Here is a 20,253-nt window from a genome sequence, read left to right on the forward strand (position 1 = left end):
CTGATGTGAGGAGAGGCAGGGAAAGGGGTTTGTAAGCTGCTTTGGGATTCCTTCAAGTAGTGAAAAGCGGGCTATACAGAAAACAGCTCTCCTCTTTTCTATTTGCTACAGGACAGAAATCCTTCCCTTTCAGAGGGGAATGTTTTTTTCATTCTACTTATGTGTCTCTTTTGACAAGGAGACTATAAAGCAGACTTCTGAGGTAGTTAACTTTGCCCTCCCAGTCCTTCAGAAAACGCTATGCTAAAACTAACAACCCAGAGAAGTATTTGGTATTTCATCTTATGAGAATGCTTTTTGGAGATAAAGTAGGACAAAGCTTTCTTTCCATCATGTTAGTGCTTGAAGATTTTTTTACTACTGATCATAAGCTGTAATTGCCAAAACGTCATGCAATAGCTGCTGTCATTGCACCTTAATATAGTTGTTTCTTAGAAAAACATTACAGGAAGCAAAATGGCTTCACAAGAGACAATAACATTTGAACTCGTTAAGGAACAGACCTAGATACTTGTTATGTATCATTTTTCAAAAGAAGCTCTCCAGCTTCTAGAATTAGCAAAATCAATGCCAAATAAGTATATCAAATGAATACCAGAGCAAGAAACATGACAGAGACTCCAACTCAAGTGTAGTATTGTACATAAAATCTACATTAAAAGGCACGTCTCAATTGCTAGGCATCAGTAAACAGGAAATCCCATATCACATTTCAAATTAGTAGAAACAATCAGATTTAAATGATCTGGGCAGGAAGCTCAAGTGTCATGACTCATTTGTTTGGTGGGCATGAAGTCTAAGGGCCCACAAATTACTGATTTTTGCTCTGCTTTGCAGAAGGTGGCCCCTCTTCCATCCCCTGGTTCATTAAATCTCTCCTGGTTTTCTTGGATGCTGATGCTGATGCTGATGCTGTTTGGATGAACTGGCTGGACCACTTTGGTAAACTATCATCTTCCTCTTTCTTAGATTTGCTTGTTAACCAGTTCATCATGATTTTGCTGCTTGCACTGACTCTGGTCTCCTGGGAAACATAAAACAAATGGAGAAATAACTAGTGAAATCAAAGGAATCAGCAGAGAAATTCAGCAAACCTATATAGCCAGATGTCTTCTGGGAGCATTTCAAGCTCTGTTAAAATGAAGCTATTGTATCAAGAAAAACAAACCTAACATTTCCCCCCAACATAAATGATGCATTTCTGGAATGCATGCTGATGAGAGATCTACCTGGAGCCCTTGTTAGGTACCAGGCAATGACCTTTATATTTTCTTCAGCTAGCCATTTTGTTCTTACTTCCTTTTATTCTGCTGCTGAATGAGGAGTTGTAGTGCAACAAATTAATATGAATATTGTGTGCTATTGTATGGTGAGTCATTGTGGACAAATTCTTCAGGAATTGGGGTATAAACATCTTTAATCAATACAATAAAAATGGCTTTGTTGCCTTCTTAAAATATTAAAGCAAATAGTTCTCTGTTTCAAAATGGATGCTAGTCATTTCCAGCTGTATCAGGGACTTTTCAAATCATCAAGGACAGGTTTTACAGAGGCTGATAAAGAGGCACAGTCTTTCTGGATACCAGGCAACCAGCTGGCCACGTTGAACAGAGATGCAAAACACATGCATTCTGAACTTGCTGCCCTCTCTGTTAAAGCAAACAACAGAAACTGCTTGGGAGGGCTTAACGCAGTGATGTTAACAAGAAGCAATCTGTTGAAATATTAGAGAAAGATATTAAGAGTAATATGTCAGGAAAAGCTATGGCCTGGATGGCCCAGCCTAGCCCAATCTTGCCAGATCTTGGAAGCTAAACAGGGATGGCCCTGGTTAGCATTAGGATGGGAGACCACCAAGGAAGTCAAGGGTTGCGGTATACAGGCAGGCCATGGCAAGCCATTTCTTGAAAGTCTCTTACCCTGAAAACCCTATGGGGTTGACAGAAGTCAGCACTTTCCACCACTACCACCAATCAGGATAATATGGCCACCAGATCTTACCTTCTTAAGGTCCAGTTGAATGGGTATGATGCATTCTGGTGTATTGTTTCGAGAGTTGTTTACTACAGTTGAGACTGGGTGGAAGGCAAGATTCTCTGTGGGGTGAATAAAGTTGAGTGCTTCCTGTGTGGGTATTTCTGCAAAGTCCAACCATTTCCCAACAGCCTCATCCCCATCCAGAATAGCTGGCATCCTAAAAAAGTGAAAATCAGATCTCAGTAGTGGACAGAAATGCCCAGATTAGTATTATGACTGAAGAAACAGGAAAAATCTTAAGCAATGGCAATAACAAGACTGCCAAAAAAGTGAAACAAAAACCTGGAGATGATTTGTCACTGGAGAAGATAGCAAGGAACGGTAAACAACTGCTATTTGCACAAACCTCCAATATGCATTCACCAAAGTGACTTGGCTTCATAGGGCCTGAGTGACAAAGCCATGGAATGGATTTGCAGTAATCTGAAGGACTGCTTCCAGAGATAGCACAAATAAATAATGTATGATAAGGCTATGACTTGGCAACTGTAACAGGTTGCTTATGTTCAGCTGCTCTCCAAGGGTGACTATTGGAAATGAGCAAAAAAAGAAAAAAGGGGGAGGGGGTATTTGATCTCAGTGATCTCACTTTCCTTTGAAGCTATTTATTTAGGAGGGAAAACACAACCATATTAGTACAGTAGTGTATAAGGTCATTATATTTTTGACCCATGCAATATAGTTTTGTTACAATTTGCTCTAAAATAAAGCATTGTCCAGTTATTCTCCCTTGCCTGTGATGGATGGAGCTTACACTCTTAGAAGCTTCTACTGTGATGATGGTGTAGCTGTACAATACTTCCCCTCCGTTAGGAGGTTCCCAAGTATCAAAAATACCAGCCATGGTGAGTAACCTCTGGCCATCTGGATCTTCACCTTCTATATCTGATTTCTGGAATGTAAAAAGAGGGGAGAACAATATTAAAAACATCATGTATATAAAATGCAGAGGAGTACTTCTGTCATCTGGGCATGCTGAACTGCCATCAGGCCACAGGAGGAGGTACACATTGCCTTTAGAAGGAGGAGAAGGAGAAGAAAAGTTGGTTTTTATATGCCACTTTTCTCTACCCGAAGGAGTCTCAAAGCAGCTTACAACTGCCTTCCCTTTCCTCTCCCCTCAACAGACACCCTGTGAGGTAGGTGAAGCTGAGAAAGTCCTGATATTACTGCTCAGTCAGAAGGTCACTCAGCTGGCTGCACATGGAGGAGGAGTGGGGAATCCAACCCAGTTTGCCAGATTAGGACCCATTATGCACGGGGGGAATAACGCACATTCGGAGTGGAATGGTGGCGACTAAAATCACGGATAACGCATGGTGCCGGCTGCAACCGGCCGCAGCTTCGGTGCATGCCGCCGAAAAAGCCGCGTTAGCGAAACGCGGAAGAAAGCGCAGCTTCCGGGTGACCGGGGTGCAACCAGAAGCGGCGCCCGGATCGCCGCGTGCATAATCGGTTACTCTGGGTTTTGCCGCCGTCGCACCCCGTGCCATGCATAACTGGTGTACTTCGCGTCTTTCCCCTCCGCGTTTTCCATGTGACCCGAAATCGCCGGTTCGGCGGCCGTGCATAATGGGCCTTTAAGTCAGTGCTCCCAACCACTACACCAAGCTGGCTACACACTGGCTACACAGGATGGAAACTTCTAATGGGAAAAGGCAAACCTACAGAACCAGTGTCTGAGGTTTCAGGCACTTACTAGGAGTTTGTATCCTATCCTCCTTTTAAGGAGAAGCTGAGAACAATGTTTCATGATATCTGAATTCAGAATTGAAGGGTGGGGAGGGACTCCTCTCCTTGCTTCACAGCCTTTCCTCTGAGCCACAGCTGCAGCTAGTTTTCTAAAAGCAGGATTGTGCCCCAGGCCCAATCATACTTCTGGCTCACATGTCACTAAAAGCAGGTGATGAGGACTGGAATTGGGAATAAGTGGAGGCAGCTGCAAACCCCACTATTGCCTGTGCCTCTTAATCGCATCCCCACTTTGACAAGCATGTTGTTAATAAACCAATTTTCATGCCCCCCCCTCCAATAGCTGAGGCCACAATTGAGATACTGAAGATGGATTGTGAGAAAATGATTGTTGGTCCTCTCTTTGATTTAACAAACACTTCCATTTGTTATTTTTGATAGCACCACATATCTGTCCAAACAGATCTCATCCTATATATGAACACCAGTCCTTTCAACATTTGCTACATAAGCAGACCAATATTGTACAGCTTCACCTTCATAAAGACATTTAAGAGGAAAAAAGTATAATGAAAGCAAGGCAACAGTTGGGCAACTTAGCTTTAAATATTAATGAACAATGGCTGTACCGTTTCTTGCACAGTCTGGGGAAAGTAAATGAAATAGGGTTGCTTCTGCCCGTTGCGTTGTTGCCATTCATAGTAGCCATCAGCCAGCACCACACAACGCTTGCCTTTGAGAAGAGGCCTCTTTGGAGAGAAAGAGAGAGAGAACAGAGGAGGAGAAAAGATGAATCCATTAATGGGGCAGGGTCAGATGTAACAAGTATTTGCTGAAAGATCTGCAAATACCAATTACAAAGGGTTAGCTATTTAAATTAAGAGAACTTGCTGAGATGGTAAAATCGACTATTTTACTGAAAGAAAACTCAGTAGCTCTTTTCATACAAATTGGAAGCCCTTATTGGAATTTTTATGCCAGAGAGAAAAATGACTTAACTGTAGGCTTCTAAAACCAAGTTTAATAAGATTAATAAGAGAATACAAATGTATTAAAGGATTACATTACTAGAAGACAGAGGAGAAAAAGGAAAATAATGATGGTATAATGCTCTTGAAAAAAAACTGTACTGTTAACGTTATTTTGTTTAGTATTTTGCTTTGCCTTGGCGGTTGGTTTTTTTTTTTGTTCCTTCTTATTCTAAGACTTTGTTTCCCTCTCCTATATTTTATTAATGAAAATCTATAATAAAAAGGTTATATAAAAAGATATAACAAATATTTGAGGATTATATAGTATTATATATCAATTACAGAAAGTGATTTTCAGAGCAACGAGAGGTTTACACCAGAGCTGTAAGCTAAAATTATCTGAAGTAAAGCAAAATTATAAATACGACAGTGATACGTATTGTGTCTGTGACATTTATAGCATTACAGGGATTTCCAAACATTTGTTTAGAAAGCTAGGATAATACAATACAGTCATCACAATCTCAGAGAAAGGAGTGATTTTGCATCTTTGTTTCAGTGCTTTGTTGGAGATTATTATAAACAAGGCAAAACTAATGTGGCCTTCTGGAAGGAAGCAACAGTTCAAAGTAAGGAGAAGCAGCAACCTCAGGGGCATAAAAGAAAGGTGGATGAAACAAAGAGATAAAGGATAGGTCAAATTACATACCCCCAACATTGGCTAAACTGCTCTGCCCTCACCAAACATCTGTGAAGTGGATCTTTCATCTGGGTCTAGAGCAGCTTTTCTCAACCTTTTTACCATTCAGAACCCCCAGAAACATCCTTTAGGCTTTGAGAAACCCCAGATTGGTGTAATCATGCAAATATGGTTGGGATGCACTGCTGTGTACATGCCTATCCAGGGACCCTCCTCTTCCTACTCCCTCCAGGCCCATTATTGGCCATTTTGGGAGGGGAAAGGCAGGTCAATATGATCATATGCCCTGGGTGGCCATGTACCATATATGGTCATATCACTCAATAACAAATATATATATATATATATAGGGCTGAGAAAGCCTGGAGCTGTGCACTCTAGACATGATAGAGAGGCAAGAAGAGTTAAATATCCAACGTGTTTTCTGTTGGAATAAATCAGCGAACGTTTATGAATGTCCACTTCCCAAAAGTCTTTCAGGCACCCAGACTTATTTTTTGTTTTCTCTAACGGTAATCTAACCTGCACAAAAATCAAGCAGCATTTTAGCTCAGGGCTGCTCTGTCAAGCGCAGCATGGTGAAAAAGCTGTCACCTCCTGCACTCTTCCCCTCCAGAAAGTTCAAAACACTGCATTCACAGCATGCAGTTCAGAAATGTTTACACCTGGTGAGCTAGGGCAACTGTGGGTAATACTGCTAGTGGAAAATATTCAGTGCCTATGTCTTGCTCAAAGGAATTAACAGTACTGCCCAGGAGGAGGTAAATGGAAGGTGACATGTGGAAGGCCATGCAAAACTAACCTTGTACGAGAGTTTCTCCATCATGGTGTCACTGCGACAATTCGAAGTGTTATACTGCATTTTAGATGGATCATCTTCCTTGAACCAGGATGGAATTAGCCCCCAACGCATGGCTACAAGGACCCGCTCAGAAGAACTGGAATCCTTCCATAACGTAAAAACAGAAAGAAAACTTAGGAAGCCCTCACAGAAAAAGATGATTACAATTTAGTTGGAAGTTCCTGTCGAACAGCTCCGTAAAATGTGCACATGAAGCCCTTTCGAGAACTCAAATTCCTGCCAATCAGCTGCTTAGCAGGGAAGACAGACTGGATGCTCTCACCATCTCAATCAGCAGTATTTTACCCTTCAAGTAGCATTGTGTGCTCACAGTTCCAGATATTGAATTGGATGGGGGTGGGGAATCTGCATGTGCAATGCATGTGGCTCCCCATCCACCTAGAGAAATCTGCTCATGGCCACTAGTTGGGTAGGGGCAAAAGGATTTCTGCTTCTCACCCTTTCCTTTGTTATACAGTGGAAACTAGCAACTTAATCCACTCTTACTGACTACTAACAACCCCCCCCCCCAACTGCTGTTTTTATGTTTGCAAGAAACCAATAGCATCACCCTAAACTGAGTTAAATCTTTCTTAAGTCCACTGCTTTCAACAGATTTAGAAGGGGATGAACTTAGGATGGTACTGCAAGTTTTATCTGTATTATATGATCTCTCTGCTAGTTCACCAACAGGTCACTCCAGTTCTAGATCAGAATGAGCATGACAGCAAAAGCTGCAGGAAGACCAGAGAGTCAATGCTTGCAAATATAATATTTTATAGCAAACCTCATGGTAAGATCACATATGAAAAAGAAAAGATGACAATATAAAGAAGGGTTCAGGCAGGTAGCCATGCTGGTTTGAAGCAACAGACCAAAGTCTGACTCAAGTGGCTCCTTTAAGTTTTGTTCAAGTTATACGTTTTCATATAAAGACTAACATATGTTTTTTCAGCAACATTTTCAACTCTAGGCCACTCACAAGCCTGCAGCTGCAGTCTGCACAGAATTAGCTAGTTTTATTGTAAGAGGTTGCATGCAGGCCAGTACCTTTCTAATTCTAGCACTGGAGGATTTTAAAACTGCTGCATAACCACTTCAAAGCTTACCTTCCACTATTACTTGCATTTTTCTCAGTTGAAACAATTGAAACAGACTAACGGGTTTCACTTCTGCTTTATATCAGTTTCTAGTTAAATTCACTTTTGGGTGGGCAGCTTTACAAAGCTTTATTCATGGTTTTTAGCATAACCAAACACAAATATCAGAAAAACTTTGCTGGCCTCAACTTTTACAAGCATATAGACCAGCCTTTCTCAACTTTTTCACTACTGAGAAACCCCTGAAATATTCTTCAGGCTTAAAGAAACCGCAGAAGTGGCATGATTGTGCAAATATGGTTGGGAAGCATAGCTGTGGACATGCCCACCTATGGCCCCTCCCCACCCCCTCCAGACCCATTATTGGCAATTTTTTTGGGGGGGGATGGGTGGATTGATCTGACTATATATGGTCATATCACCCAATAAATGTTTAACAAAATTTTAAAATATATTTTAAAAAATTAGCTCCCACCCATTTGGGACATCCTTTCAGGGCTGTCGAGAACCCCCAGGGTTTCATGAAATCCTGGTTGATAAAGCCTGATATAGACAGTTCAAAACATTTGGAAATATGACAGAAACTCTTGGCTTCTGACTTAACAACAAACCAATGTGTACTGTACCATGTCAACATGAACAAACAAAATTAATGAGGGGTGGCTTCATAGTTCAGGTACTGGACTGCAAAAGTTTGCACGCCCCTTCCTCTTTGCCCTCCACACACTATTACTGAATGCAAACTTGCTTCTTCTGACAGAAGGGAGAGAACATGCTCTGTTGCTCTTGCCTAGCCAATGCAGCTGCTAATTTGGGGTTCAGGCACAGCAGGTGCAGCAAAGGCCAAGCAGTGGTGGGTAGAAAGGTTAATGTATGATTGTGTTTGGCTTGGGGAAAACTGGCACTCATCCTAGGAGAATGGAAAAACTGAATGACTTTTCAGCAGTATATATTTAATTCACAAAGAAAAATCAATTAAATCACCACTACAGCATCTCTGTGAACTCCTATCTAGAGAGTCAGGGCAGGAAAAAGAAAGAGGAAGCAGTTTTCAAATGTTATGCTTGAAAACAGAATTGCATGTGTTTTTATATTTGTACATGTTCACTGATTTGCAATGCAATTATTTCAAAATGTAACAACTTCCTTGCTTCTAAAAGGGACATCATGACTCAACACACACACAGTTTCCAAGGTTTATACAGTCAACCTCCTTGCATGCTGAAAAACACAATGGACTGCCAGTGTATTAATGCTAAAATATTATTGAACATTAATTTTTTATATAAAAAAGAAATCATATTACAGCAACCAAGTGGAGAGATCAATGCTTTTAGACTATAATATAGATAAAGGGAGAGATTAGTGTATCTTAATTTTCACCAGAACTTTTTCCTTTCATGCTTCTGAAACATATGGGGAAACTCTGTTCTCAGGAATATGCAGCAAAAACAAGAATTACTTGTGTACTGCGCCACATAATTCCAGTGTCGACATCCACAGAAAGCCCCTTTCAAATCCTTTAGTTCTGACTTCTTCACTAGTGCTGTTGCCTATACTAATCAGCAACTTCTGAGAAGAGAGATTCAAGTGGATAGCCATGTTGGTCTGAAGAAGCACAACAAAATAAGTCTGCATACAAAAGCTCATGCCTTGAATAAATCTTTGTTGTTCTTAAAGGTGCACTGACAACGCAGAAGGCTCATTTGCACAATTGTCATATTTTACATCAAGAACAAAAGGTGGTTTAGAAGTCTTGCCATTAAGTCTTCTGTTGAATTACAGATTAAGCAACCTGCTTGGATGCTAAAGCACACTTCGGATGTATGAACATTTCTGTTCCCAAGTAGTCTTTGTCAAATGCAAGTTTATAACAAATATATCTTTTTCAGAATGCTAGAGAACTCCGCAGAAGTCCATAGATCACACAAAATTCCTTTGATTCATAAAATTCTGATCATATAGCCATAGCTAAAAACTTATCTATAAACATCAAACAACAGACCTCTGCCCCAACACACAATAAAAAAAACAGTACATTAATATAGACAAAACACAATTTGTCACCTTCTCAAAATGTTGTTGGGAGAGAAGCACAGGATTGTTAGATTGTGGACACTTATTGTAGGATGGACTATATTGGTCAGCATTTTTCCATTCAGGGTGTCTCCTTCTCCCCAGCTTATCCCTGTATGTGCAGGCCCGACGAACACCATCTGCTCCCAGAGAAACTGCTGTGCGACCACACATTTTTCAGGAGCACCCTAAGGAAACCAAGTGTACCTAATCAGTGATGCTGTTGGAGTGACTGTGTCCCAGTTCTCGAATCACAGTTGCCAACTCTCATGGGATCCTGGAGATTTCCCATTTTTATGACTGATCTCCAGTCTACAGAGAGCAGTTCCCCTGGAGATAATGGCTGATTTGCAGGGTGGACTCTATGGCCTTGTATCATGCACCCAAGGCCCACCATCCCCAGGCTCCACTCCTAAAATCTCCAGGTATTTTCCAATCCAGAGCTGGCTGCCCTGTCACACACACAAGTTCTGCTACCTTCTGTTGGAATTAGGGAACGAAGCTCTGGTACCCCTTGTCTTCTGAAAATCCCTTATACATTTTCCTGGATACAAACTATACTGCAGTTTCACCACTTTAATATGGAATTTGCTGCAAGAGTGACTTCCCTTGAACCCAAATTCTCCCTGAGGGTACAATATGGAATTCTTGCTTTATGGATAAACATAATATGCACCGAAAAAGATTCCCATAGACTTTCAGGATACATGTTGTATTTCAGCTGCTAGCAGATCTCGAAAGCTTTATGTCCTGATGATTTTGTTGGAATCTAACAGCTTCAACCTTGGGCAAAACTGAATAGGAGCCAATGCTCACAGAAATGCTCCTCACAGAAAACAACAACAACACCCCCCTGCTTTAATACATTTTCATCATGGAAAGTGCTCCTGCTTATAGCTACTTTATAATTTATATATATAATTCACGGCGCAGAATTTCTGACCTAAATCACTGGGAAAGTATTGGGGGAGAGCAGGATAGTGCCGAACTGGCAACCTCCCAAGCCTAGCCTCTTGGCCCAGAAGTCAGTCAAGCGCCTGAGGATCGTAGGGGAAAGAGGAGTCGAGGGGGCTTCCTAGCTGGGGAGGGGGAAAGGAGGGGCGAATGACTGAAGGGATCTCCTACTGCCGGGGCAACGGAGTTCCCTCCACGCCTTCTGTCCATGTTGGCGAACCCCTAGGACGCGGAAAGCCATTCCTGCAATCCCACCCGGCCCCTCCGCACCGGCTCCCCACTCCCTCCCTTCACCCGCAGGGTTGCAGCAGAGAGGGAAGGGAGGTCAAGCCTCCTAGGAGCTGGGCCGAGAAGTAGCGGCTCCCTTACCTCGTGGGCTTCCCGCCTTCCCGGGCTCGGGCCGCTCCCTCGCTCGCTCTCGTGAGCTCCGTTTCGGCCCCGTGACGTCACCTCGGCTCGGCGGTTCCTCCCCGTCTCCCTGCCAAGCGCCGCCTCAGAGTCCGCTGGAGTCCCGCTTTCGGCCAGAAGCGGGTCGCCTCCTTGTGCTTGGAGGCGTGAGGGAAAGAATGGCGCCAGCTTCTAGGCCTCAAGGCCCCGCACAGGGCTCAACGGCACCCGAAGCATAGCAGAGCCTCTGGGCATGTGCAGAGGACTCTTGCTTTCATTGCGCCGCTCAGTAATCCGCCTTTAAACATCGCTTGGAATTAGGTGGCAGAATTCCACCAACACTTCTCAGTGCACCTTTTTAAGTTATTGGTTGAAGTTAAATACAATTAAAAGGCACTAAGGAAGCCACGAAGATTTGCAGTGGGGACACTTTATATTCCCCATTTTTCATCTGTACGATTTCCTGTTTCCCTCCTGGCAGCCCCCAAACTTCCTCTTTCCGAACTTCCTTCTGTTCTTCCCATCAATCACCCTACCTTTCATCTTGAGCTTTATTTCATTTACACTTCACCTGTTACCCCAATGAGGACTGAAATCAGTAGACACAGTTCTCGCCTTTTTATCTTCACAATAACCCTGAGAGGTAGATTAGATTTAGAGACAGCGAGTGGCCATAGGCCATTCAGCTAAATTCCATTGTTCCGAAATCCCAGTCTCACACTCTAAGCACTACACCACCAAAGCTCAGTTTTCCCTCCCCCTGGCAGTTTCTCCAACTGATGAGAATGAAAACTATAAAGGGTCCCCCCCTGCTTGAAGGCAGAGGCGCTGCTTCTATGGGTGTGTGGGTGTGTGTGTAAAACCACTGAATGTGTTTAGCCATGTTGTGTATTCGTGTGGTTTAATGGCTTCTGATTTTTCTACAAACCTTTGGCTTTTCTCAGGTTTATAGAAAGCTCCAGTCTTTGGCTTTAAGTAATGACAGAAGGGAGCAAGTTGAGAATAAGATATCCTGATAATCTTCTAAGCATCTGGAAGAAAAAAAAAACGTTTTCTTGTTTCTTGATATAAGTATATTTGTTTCGATCTTAGAACTGTATGGAGTTCTTTTCCTAGTAACTGAATTAGAAGCATTAACAACACAGAAAACCTAGATTTTGTAAAACCCCCACGTACAGTAAAATATTGGGTGGCCAGATGTGATGGGATTGCTCAAACTGTGATTTCAACCGGGGCAGCAAGGGCATTCACAAAAATGGTGCTTTGACAAAACAATAGATATTTTGCCCAAGTAAGGAATCAGAGTCTACCACTGAACCCAATATTAGTCAATAATCATTCTAAATACTAATTGGCAGGAGATACCTAGCAACAGGATTTAATATCAGGCCCTGCTTGCTTGAGCAAGTAGGAGTAACCTCCCCAAAGGACACAAGCCACAATGAGAAGGTCCCTTCATGTGGACTCCAGTGATTATTATTATTTTTATAAAACTCAATGTTCCAAAAATTCTCATTCTTTTACTCTCACATGCATCCAAGAAAGCATACTTGGTTAAGATAGTGTGGATTTGTTTAGAAATACTCAGTATATAGAAAATTAAGAACCCCCAAAACTGATTTCTGAGTGCAGTAGAAAGCTTTGACTACCTTAAATCAATAGAATACTTAACCAAAGCTTTGCCTAATTAAATTCTAGTTGGTAATTTTAATGCAAGATGCAGTTGCAATCAGGATAACTAAGGGGAAAATATTTCTGGAGGCTATTTTGATTACGGTATTTTAAAACAGTTACTTTCTAGATGGTAAATTGTTCCACTTCCTTCCCAGTCAATGTGATATACTTTTAACATAAAATTTGTTTAAAGGCAGAATCAACTGAAAAATGTCTCATCAACTGTCTGTACTAATATGGACACTTATTTGAATCCTATGAAATCTACTTTTTATAATCCTGCTTTAGTGGATAAACTAGATTTAGCTGCCACAAGTTTATCTTTTCAAGGTTCTTGTTTATAGATCACCTGTTTCTCCCACCACCCCGAAGTCCTTATGCAATTAAAGAAGCTGGCAGCAAGCCACACACCTGGCACTTAACCCCCTGGTTTTTCTCTTTCAATTTGTACAAACTCCTTGAACTTCAACTCAGAATGTTCAAGGGTAAACATATGAGGCAAGCAAACAAGTCAGCAGTATTTAAGAGAGTACAGAAATACAATCAAACTGACCAGTCCAGGAAATCTTGTCATGTGAAAATGGACTTCAGCAACAGTTATAAAAGCAGATAATATATGCAAAAAGCCCAGAGAGCTTGCTTGTTATTGCAACTATGAATTTTCAGGACATGGAAATGAAATCTTGTTCAGAAAGGGAAACCATGTTTTAATGCTAAACATACAAGGAGTTGCTTGACACTTTTTAGGGCTGTTTCATCCATTACATTTAAAATAATTTTAGTACCATCTAGCCAAAGTTTTCACTCTTGTTTTTCTATTGTAAAGATGGGGAATCCATCTTTGAAGGACCCTTACACGTGTTTTAATTAACCACACTGGCAGATATCCTATAATGCTGTGGTCCCCAACCCCCGGTCCAGAGACAGGGACCGGTCCGTGGATCAATCAGTACTGGGCTGCGGCTCCTCCTCGTCCTCGGCTGCTGCCTTGGGGGCTTCCCTGCCACTCTGCCACCGACTCACCTTTGGGGCTCTCCGGCGGCCGCCATGGCTGGGACTCCCCCTCGGCATGGCACAGCACAGCTGCTGCTGGCAGCACCTCCCAGTGGGCGGTGGGAAATCAGGGGCGCCGGCAAGAAAGCAAGTGGAGTAGGGGCTCAGGCGGCGACATCCCTCAGCAAGAAAGCAAGTGAAGCAGGGGCTCAGGCGGCGACGTCCCTTAGCAAAAGACTACCCCCCCCCCGGGGCCTCAGTAAAATTGTCAAGCGTTGACTGGTCCCTGGTGATAAAAAGGTTGGGGACTGCTGCTATAATGGAATGAAAAGTCTGACTGGTGTGTTTACCTCTATTAGATTGTAACACTACCTACCACTAAGTTAGTTGGGCATTAATCTTTCTAGATTCTACTCAATAAAAAAATGACAAGAATCACACAAGAGGGTTTTTTTTTTTTTGCTTTTAGTGACATGTTAAATGTTATCCTAAATGGATAACTTGAGGATATTTTGGATATTTTGAATGAAGCAATCCTGCATTCTAAATTATTGTCTTCAAGTGGATTTTTCTGTACACAGGCCTCAAAAAGCATATTTGCAAGGGCAGAAACATGTTGGAAACTGTTAGGCATTTCAAATTCTTGAACTTGACTCACAAAGTAGGTTCTCTGGATTATTATATGAGGAGGCACCTGAAGGAATGTAACAAATTTCTTACCAGCACTATCTAGGGTTTCCAACTTCCAGGTGGTAGATGGAAATCTCCTATTAGAACAACTGATCTCAAGGCAACAGAGAGGAGTTCACCTGGAAGTTCCACCTTACCTAAGGCTTCACCTCACAAAATCTCCAGATATTACTCAGCCCGGAACTGGCAACCCTAACCCTCTTTGGTGGGTAGGGGGCTCAAAGCAAAAGACCAAAAGTTCCACTTCAGCATGTTTCATATTGATACTCTATACTGGTCCATAATTTCACCTGTGGGGGACCCCATATAACGGGAGGGAGCAAATCCTGCTTCTTTAAAGGATCAAAACTCTGACAGCACAAACAAAAGAAAATGCATGCTTTTATTTTTCTAGCCTATTTTGAAAGGCTTTTTAAAAATACCAAGCACAAGTAGAAATTGGCAATAGTTAAATATGCTAATTGGAAAGGTGATCACTGCAGGAGAAATATTTGATACACCGTTACAACAAGAACTGTTGAAAGGACCCATACAGAATCTGTAAGCAGCACGTTTGGTATGAAAGAAAATGCTCTTTTCACAAGGGCTTAGGGCGCCTGAAGGGTAACCCATTCAGCATTTCATAAAATACGCTTGTGGCTTTCAGCCTACACCACTATATTTTTCTATATCAGTGTTGAAGTAATTCTTCGTGTTCAGGATATAGGGAATGGTTTTTGAGCATTCCCTTCAGCTAGCAAGTTTGAAGTACAGAGTCCCAAAAGGAATTCAGCCAACAGAGGCCATAACAGCATCCACAGGAAGTTCCTCTCCACTTCGTGCTGTGACTTGCATTGTCACAGTGTCTGTCAGGACAAGGCGAGAACGAACCAGGAGGTCATGACCACCTCGAAATACACCTGAAGCAGGTAAGAAACATTGAAACAGGCATTATTAACAAGCATTTTGAGTGCCCACATTGCAGTCCTTTTTTCCTTCAGGTGGCTAGAGAAATTTTTATTCTATTTATTTTTTCATGATAGGTGCAGGAAAGTTAGACTAATTGCTTCATCATGGCCCTAACCCAAATGCCCACCCATTCCTGTTTCTGAAGAAAATTAAAGATGTTTAGAGTACAGCTTATAGATGTTTGGATTAGGGGTCTACAGTCTGATTACAAATCTACAGCATCTGATCTAACTGCTTTAAAATTCCCACCACCAGAATCAAGACAAATTTTGTTTTGGATCTAATAAATCCATTTTAATCAATGGTTATCGTCTATAGTAACACCTGAGTTGCCAAGAAGATTTAAGCTAATGTGTGATGGCTTTAAGTTAACTGCCTTCCTTCCTTCTATTTTAAAAAAAGGAGTGGATCCCCAAAGTGGAGCTCACCATTCTAAAATCATGCAAAACGACTATTTCAATCCACAAAAAGGATTGTACTGGTTACCCTTCTTTTCAGAGAGATGAGGATAGCATTTTAAAAATATTGTAGGGGACATGCTGGAGTGGATAACTGCACAGAGGACAGAAGGAAGGAGCTTCTGACATGTCTGGTTACTATCTCCTAGGCACAACCCACAGGACCTGGCCAGTAAATGACACCCAAATGCTGGCCACCATTGATGAGACCGCTCGCCGACGTCCTCCCCGCTCCCAACCTAGATGGCCCCTTGGTACACAGAGGAGCGACATAAAAGGAAAAGGGAGCCAAGACGACCAGAGCGGAGTTTGGAGGAAGACTTGCGATGAAGCTTCGAGAACATCTTATAGGATGCTTATGAGGGCCTATGAGATGGTTGTGAAAATGGTAAAATGAGAGTTTTAATGCAAGTTTCTATCGCACCCGCAAGCTCATGACCAGCACAATTATTTAGGGTAGTTTGCTCCCTTACCGCCCTTGGGGAAGGGGACCAAAATGATAAGACATCAACTGTGAGGCATTTGTGAGCCAAATCTTGTCACTCCTCCGTGACCTTCCCCCAACTATTGATATAGTAAGGGAATAAATGCCCTCTGGCCGTCTTTGGAGGGAGTATTTGAGGGTTTCAGATGATGGCTTCAGTGAAGCCGAACTGATGTTCATTAGATCCCTGCCCCTCATGGCTTCTTGAAATGAGCAATGAGAGGGTAGGAGGCACTCCGGGAGATTATCAACCTTTCCTTACAGTGGGAGAATTTCTGGAGGACCTGAAGGAGGCAGTGGTTTGTCTTCTACTGAAAAAAACAAAACAAAAAACCATCTCTGGATCCATGGGACCCAGCCAACTACCACCCTGTCTTGCATTTAGCATTTCTGGGGAAGACGGTTGAAAGGGCTGCTGTGGACCAACTACTAGCATATCTAGATGAAGCTTCAGTCTTCGACCCATCCCAGTCTGGCTTCTGGCCTGGCCATGGGATAGAAATGTTGCTGGTTGCCCTGATGGATGACCTCCAGAGACAGCTGGACTGAGGCAGGTCAGTGCTGCTTGTATTACTGGATCTTACAGCAGTGTTCGACATAGTTGATCATGAGCTTCTAACTCACTGCCTTGCCAATGTCAGAATACAAGGGATTGCCCTCTATTGGATGATCTCTTTTCTCTGGGATTGTGAACAGAGGGTAGCTGCTGGGGAGATGCAGCACCAACATCACTGCCATTGTGAGGTGCCTCAAGGTGTGATTCTCTCCCCAACTCTGTTTAACATCTTTATGAGCCCTCTTGCCCAGCTAGTCTAGAGGTTTGGGCTTGAGTGCCATCAGAATGCAGATAACACCCAGTTCTACCTTCTGATGGACAGATGCCCACAGACACCCCCAGGCAACTTTGCCAGGTGCCTGGAAGCAGTGACAGGATGGCTTGAACAGAGTCGCCTGAAACTCAACCCTTCAGACCTAGACAGAAATCCTGTGGCTGGGTGAGAAAGAACCAAGCAAGGAAGCACACTTACCCTGTCTAGACTGGGTCCAACTGTTGATTGCCACCTCAGCCACAAACGTGGATGTGACTTTGGACACCTCCTTATCCATGGAGGTGCAAGTCTGAAGAGTAGCGCGACTAGCATTCTTCCACCTTTGCAAAGCCAAACTACTAGCACCTTCCTTGGCCCCGGATCCCCTAGCCACAGTCATCCATGTGATGATCACCTCTAGACTGGACTTCTGTAACTCACTCTACAAAGGCCTATGCTTATCCTTTCTCTGGAAACTGCAGTTGCTTCAGAACATAGCAGCCAGGGACCTTACAGGGACACATTCAACCTGTGTTCCAACAGCTGCACTGGTTACCAGTTGTATTCTGATCAAGTTTAAGGTATCGTTACTTACCCATAAGGCCCTTTGTGGTCCGAGTCCTGCGTATCTGAGGGAACACCTCTCTATCTATACCCACGAGGAGCGCTTCGCTCTCTTAACACCAATAAGTTGGTGGTCCTTGGCCCTATGTCTGGCCTCAACCAGAGCCATGTCATTTTCTGTCCTGGATTCTGCTGGGTGGAATGAGCTCCTGGAACATATCCAGGTCCTGATGGAGCTAGAACAGTTCTGCAGGGCCTGTAAGGCTGAGCTCTTCTACCAGGCTTCTGGTTGAGGCCAAAGTTAATATCTACCAAGGCCCCACCTACCTACCATCTACTTACTACTGTAAGAATCACCAGGTTGTAACCTGGCCAGGGAGAAGATTATCAGCACTTGAAAATGGGTTGTTGTTACTGCACTGATCATTATAAATTAATTTTAAATCGATCTTCTATTTTTATTGAATTAATGTATTGTATTTCAACCATTGTCTATATGGAATGTTGTGAAGTGCCCCGAGTCAGCTCATCAGGCGGGTGGTATAAAAATCAAATAAATAAAAAACAGAACATTTACCTTTCCTACAGGGAAGGGGGATGGGACGTGGTAGCTGGGACAAAGATCACTATTTCTCAGCAACTGCCTCAGGGCCAAGGCAAACTAACTAACAACAGAAATGCTTGCCAAGTGAATGTATCCCAGTATGAACCCATGAGGCTGCTGTAAACTGAATCAGACCACTGGTCCATCAAGGGCTGGGCAGTTTACTCAGACTGGCAGCAGCTCTCCAGGGTCCAGGCAGAGGTCTTTCACATCTTCTACTGCCTAATCTTTTCAACTGGAGATGCTGAGGATTGAAGATGGAAACTTCTGCATGTCAAGAAGATGCTTTACCACAGTGCCATGGCCCTCCCTCTAAGCAATGGCATATTAATGATTGCTCTGTTATTTGCACCTAAATAGTGCTGTGAATGGAGACCCATCTAATATGTGGCTGATTTTTCAGTCAACAGTACCTATCATGATTACAACATCTGAAGCCACAACACCTTACCTGCCAGATAAAGTGTATGAGAATTCTTGTTTTCTGGTACTTTGTCTGACCTCTCACAGGGCTGCATCCCCAGGAATTTCACTATATTGCTTACTGCCTCTGTGGAAAAAAAATATTGATGCACACTTTTCTGTAACCTATAGTGCTATTCTCTTCACTTCATAAACATGTCATAAATCTCCTATGTGAAGAAAGTGCTGAATGTTTCACATGCTTGTACAAGATGTACCATGAATTTGTGACTTCACCTGAGAACTGTGGACATCAGCAAGCCTTATTTGATGGATTATAAATTCCTGAGGGGCCTTATGGATATGATTTTAAAGACAGTAAAATAACTTAATGAAAATACTCATTGAGGACATTTCATGTACTTGTGCTGATACAAGAGCAGGGGCAAAAATGAGAACAGAGTGGGAGAACAGGTCAGGAAAAAAAAGCAAATGTGTAGGTGCAAGGCTGTAAGTCTAGGGGAACCAGCAAGCTGCTACTGATTTTTGGCAGTTGAAGATAACTGTTTAAGTATGTGTTTGCAGGACACCAAACACTAATGCAGTAGTCCCCAGCCTTTTTTGGGCCGGGGACCGGAGGGAGGGGAGGGAGGCGCGGGCGCCAACGCAAAGGGGGGGGATGCATGGGTGCAAACGCGCAGGTGCGGAGCTGCTGCGCCTGCATGTGGGCCATGCTGCAGGGGGGAGGGAGGCGCGCTCACTGGTGCGCTGGTGCCCGTGCCTCCCTTTCCCCCGCAGTGGCCACTGAGGGCCTCACGGCCTGCTACGGGGCCGCAGCCCAGGGGTTGGAGAACACGGAACTAATGGATATATTGGGGAAATTCATTTATCCAAAGGGGAAAGACAGACATAAATAAAGGTAATTCCCAAGATGGCCATTTATAGTTCACTTCCGGATTTTTGCCCCTTGTAACTCTTCCAGGTGGACATGTTTCATTGGAGGAAAAGGAAGCAGCTCTAGACCACTTTTATCCTAACACTGTCCACAGGTCCAAATTTTGAGGTATTATACTAGACTTCTACCATACACATAGAGAAAAGAGGAGCATTCAGAGTAAACCCATTTTCAGGTGATTGGAGGCAAGGCCGCTTTATGGAAATGCACTAGGGATAGCCTGTTAAACAGTTTGTCTGTATATGGGATTGATGACAGTTCAGGCCTAGGAATACAACTAGTTTGTAGAAAGAGACTCAGAAGGAAAATTATCAAATGTTCTGTTATAATTAGATGATTTCTCACCTTCTAGAGTTTTGACAGTGGATAACGTGAAAGTCTCTTCTTTTTCAAACTCATCACCGACTTCATCCCACACTGCTCCAAAATTTGGCTTTAGAACTCTTTGAATGTGGTCAGCTATGGTCACTTCAATATCTTCCAGCTGATACAATAAAGGTATTGAATTGAAATAATATTGTTCTGAATCAAGCTTTACCAGTAGAGGAAAAGTCATTTCAAAGCATATTCCCACTCGTCCTTCAGAACATACACATCCCCAGCTATTCCAACATCTCCATCCTGCTGCAATATCTATTATTTTTTAATCAGTAATCTTTTGGCCTAATATTTGGACTATAGTGCACTTTGTTTTACAACTCATTCATCTTACTGTGGAGTGACCTAGAGCAGATTCCTTGCTCAAATATGAACATGCAGAAATGACAATGCGTGATTCTTTCAACTATTGCCGTGAACAGGAGCACACAACCAAATAAAACAAGCCTGGCAGGTGGGTCTTTGAATACATTGTGCAATATCTGCTGACAGATATTTGGCTATCCGTACAGTAACTTCTCCAACTCTTGGTAACC

The 20,253-nt window shown here is 42.8% G+C and overlaps 2 protein-coding genes across 3 annotated transcripts in view; both read right to left on the minus strand.

Moving 5' to 3' along the window:
• Window positions 1–335: 335 nt before the first annotated feature.
• Window positions 336–11,099, minus strand: HMCES (5-hydroxymethylcytosine binding, ES cell specific). The gene is made up of 7 exons (XM_077325422.1): window positions 10,741–11,099; window positions 9,409–9,605; window positions 6,203–6,346; window positions 4,359–4,478; window positions 2,772–2,929; window positions 2,002–2,194; window positions 336–1,024 (listed from the first exon to the last, which is right to left on the minus strand). The coding sequence occupies exons 2-7, from the start codon at window positions 9,589–9,591 to the stop codon at window positions 812–814; spliced, it is 1,011 nt and encodes a 336-aa protein (XP_077181537.1). The 5' UTR covers window positions 9,592–9,605; window positions 10,741–11,099; the 3' UTR covers window positions 336–811.
• A 3,379-nt stretch (window positions 11,100–14,478) lies between these two features.
• COPG1 (coat protein complex I subunit gamma 1) overlaps window positions 14,479–20,253 on the minus strand; it is a 36,779-nt gene continuing 31,004 nt past the window's right edge. For both annotated transcript variants that reach the window (XM_077325427.1, XM_077325426.1), the window contains exons 22-24: window positions 19,685–19,823; window positions 18,434–18,532; window positions 14,479–15,014 (exon numbers count right to left, since the gene is read on the minus strand). In XM_077325427.1, coding sequence (XP_077181542.1) covers window positions 14,884–15,014; window positions 18,434–18,532; window positions 19,685–19,823 — 369 coding nt within the window. In that variant the 3' untranslated portion in view covers window positions 14,479–14,883. The remainder of the gene's footprint in view (window positions 15,015–18,433; window positions 18,533–19,684; window positions 19,824–20,253) is intronic.

Source organism: Paroedura picta, chromosome 3 (assembly GCF_049243985.1).
Source record: "Paroedura picta isolate Pp20150507F chromosome 3, Ppicta_v3.0, whole genome shotgun sequence".
Taxonomy (NCBI): Eukaryota; Metazoa; Chordata; class Lepidosauria; order Squamata; family Gekkonidae; genus Paroedura; species Paroedura picta.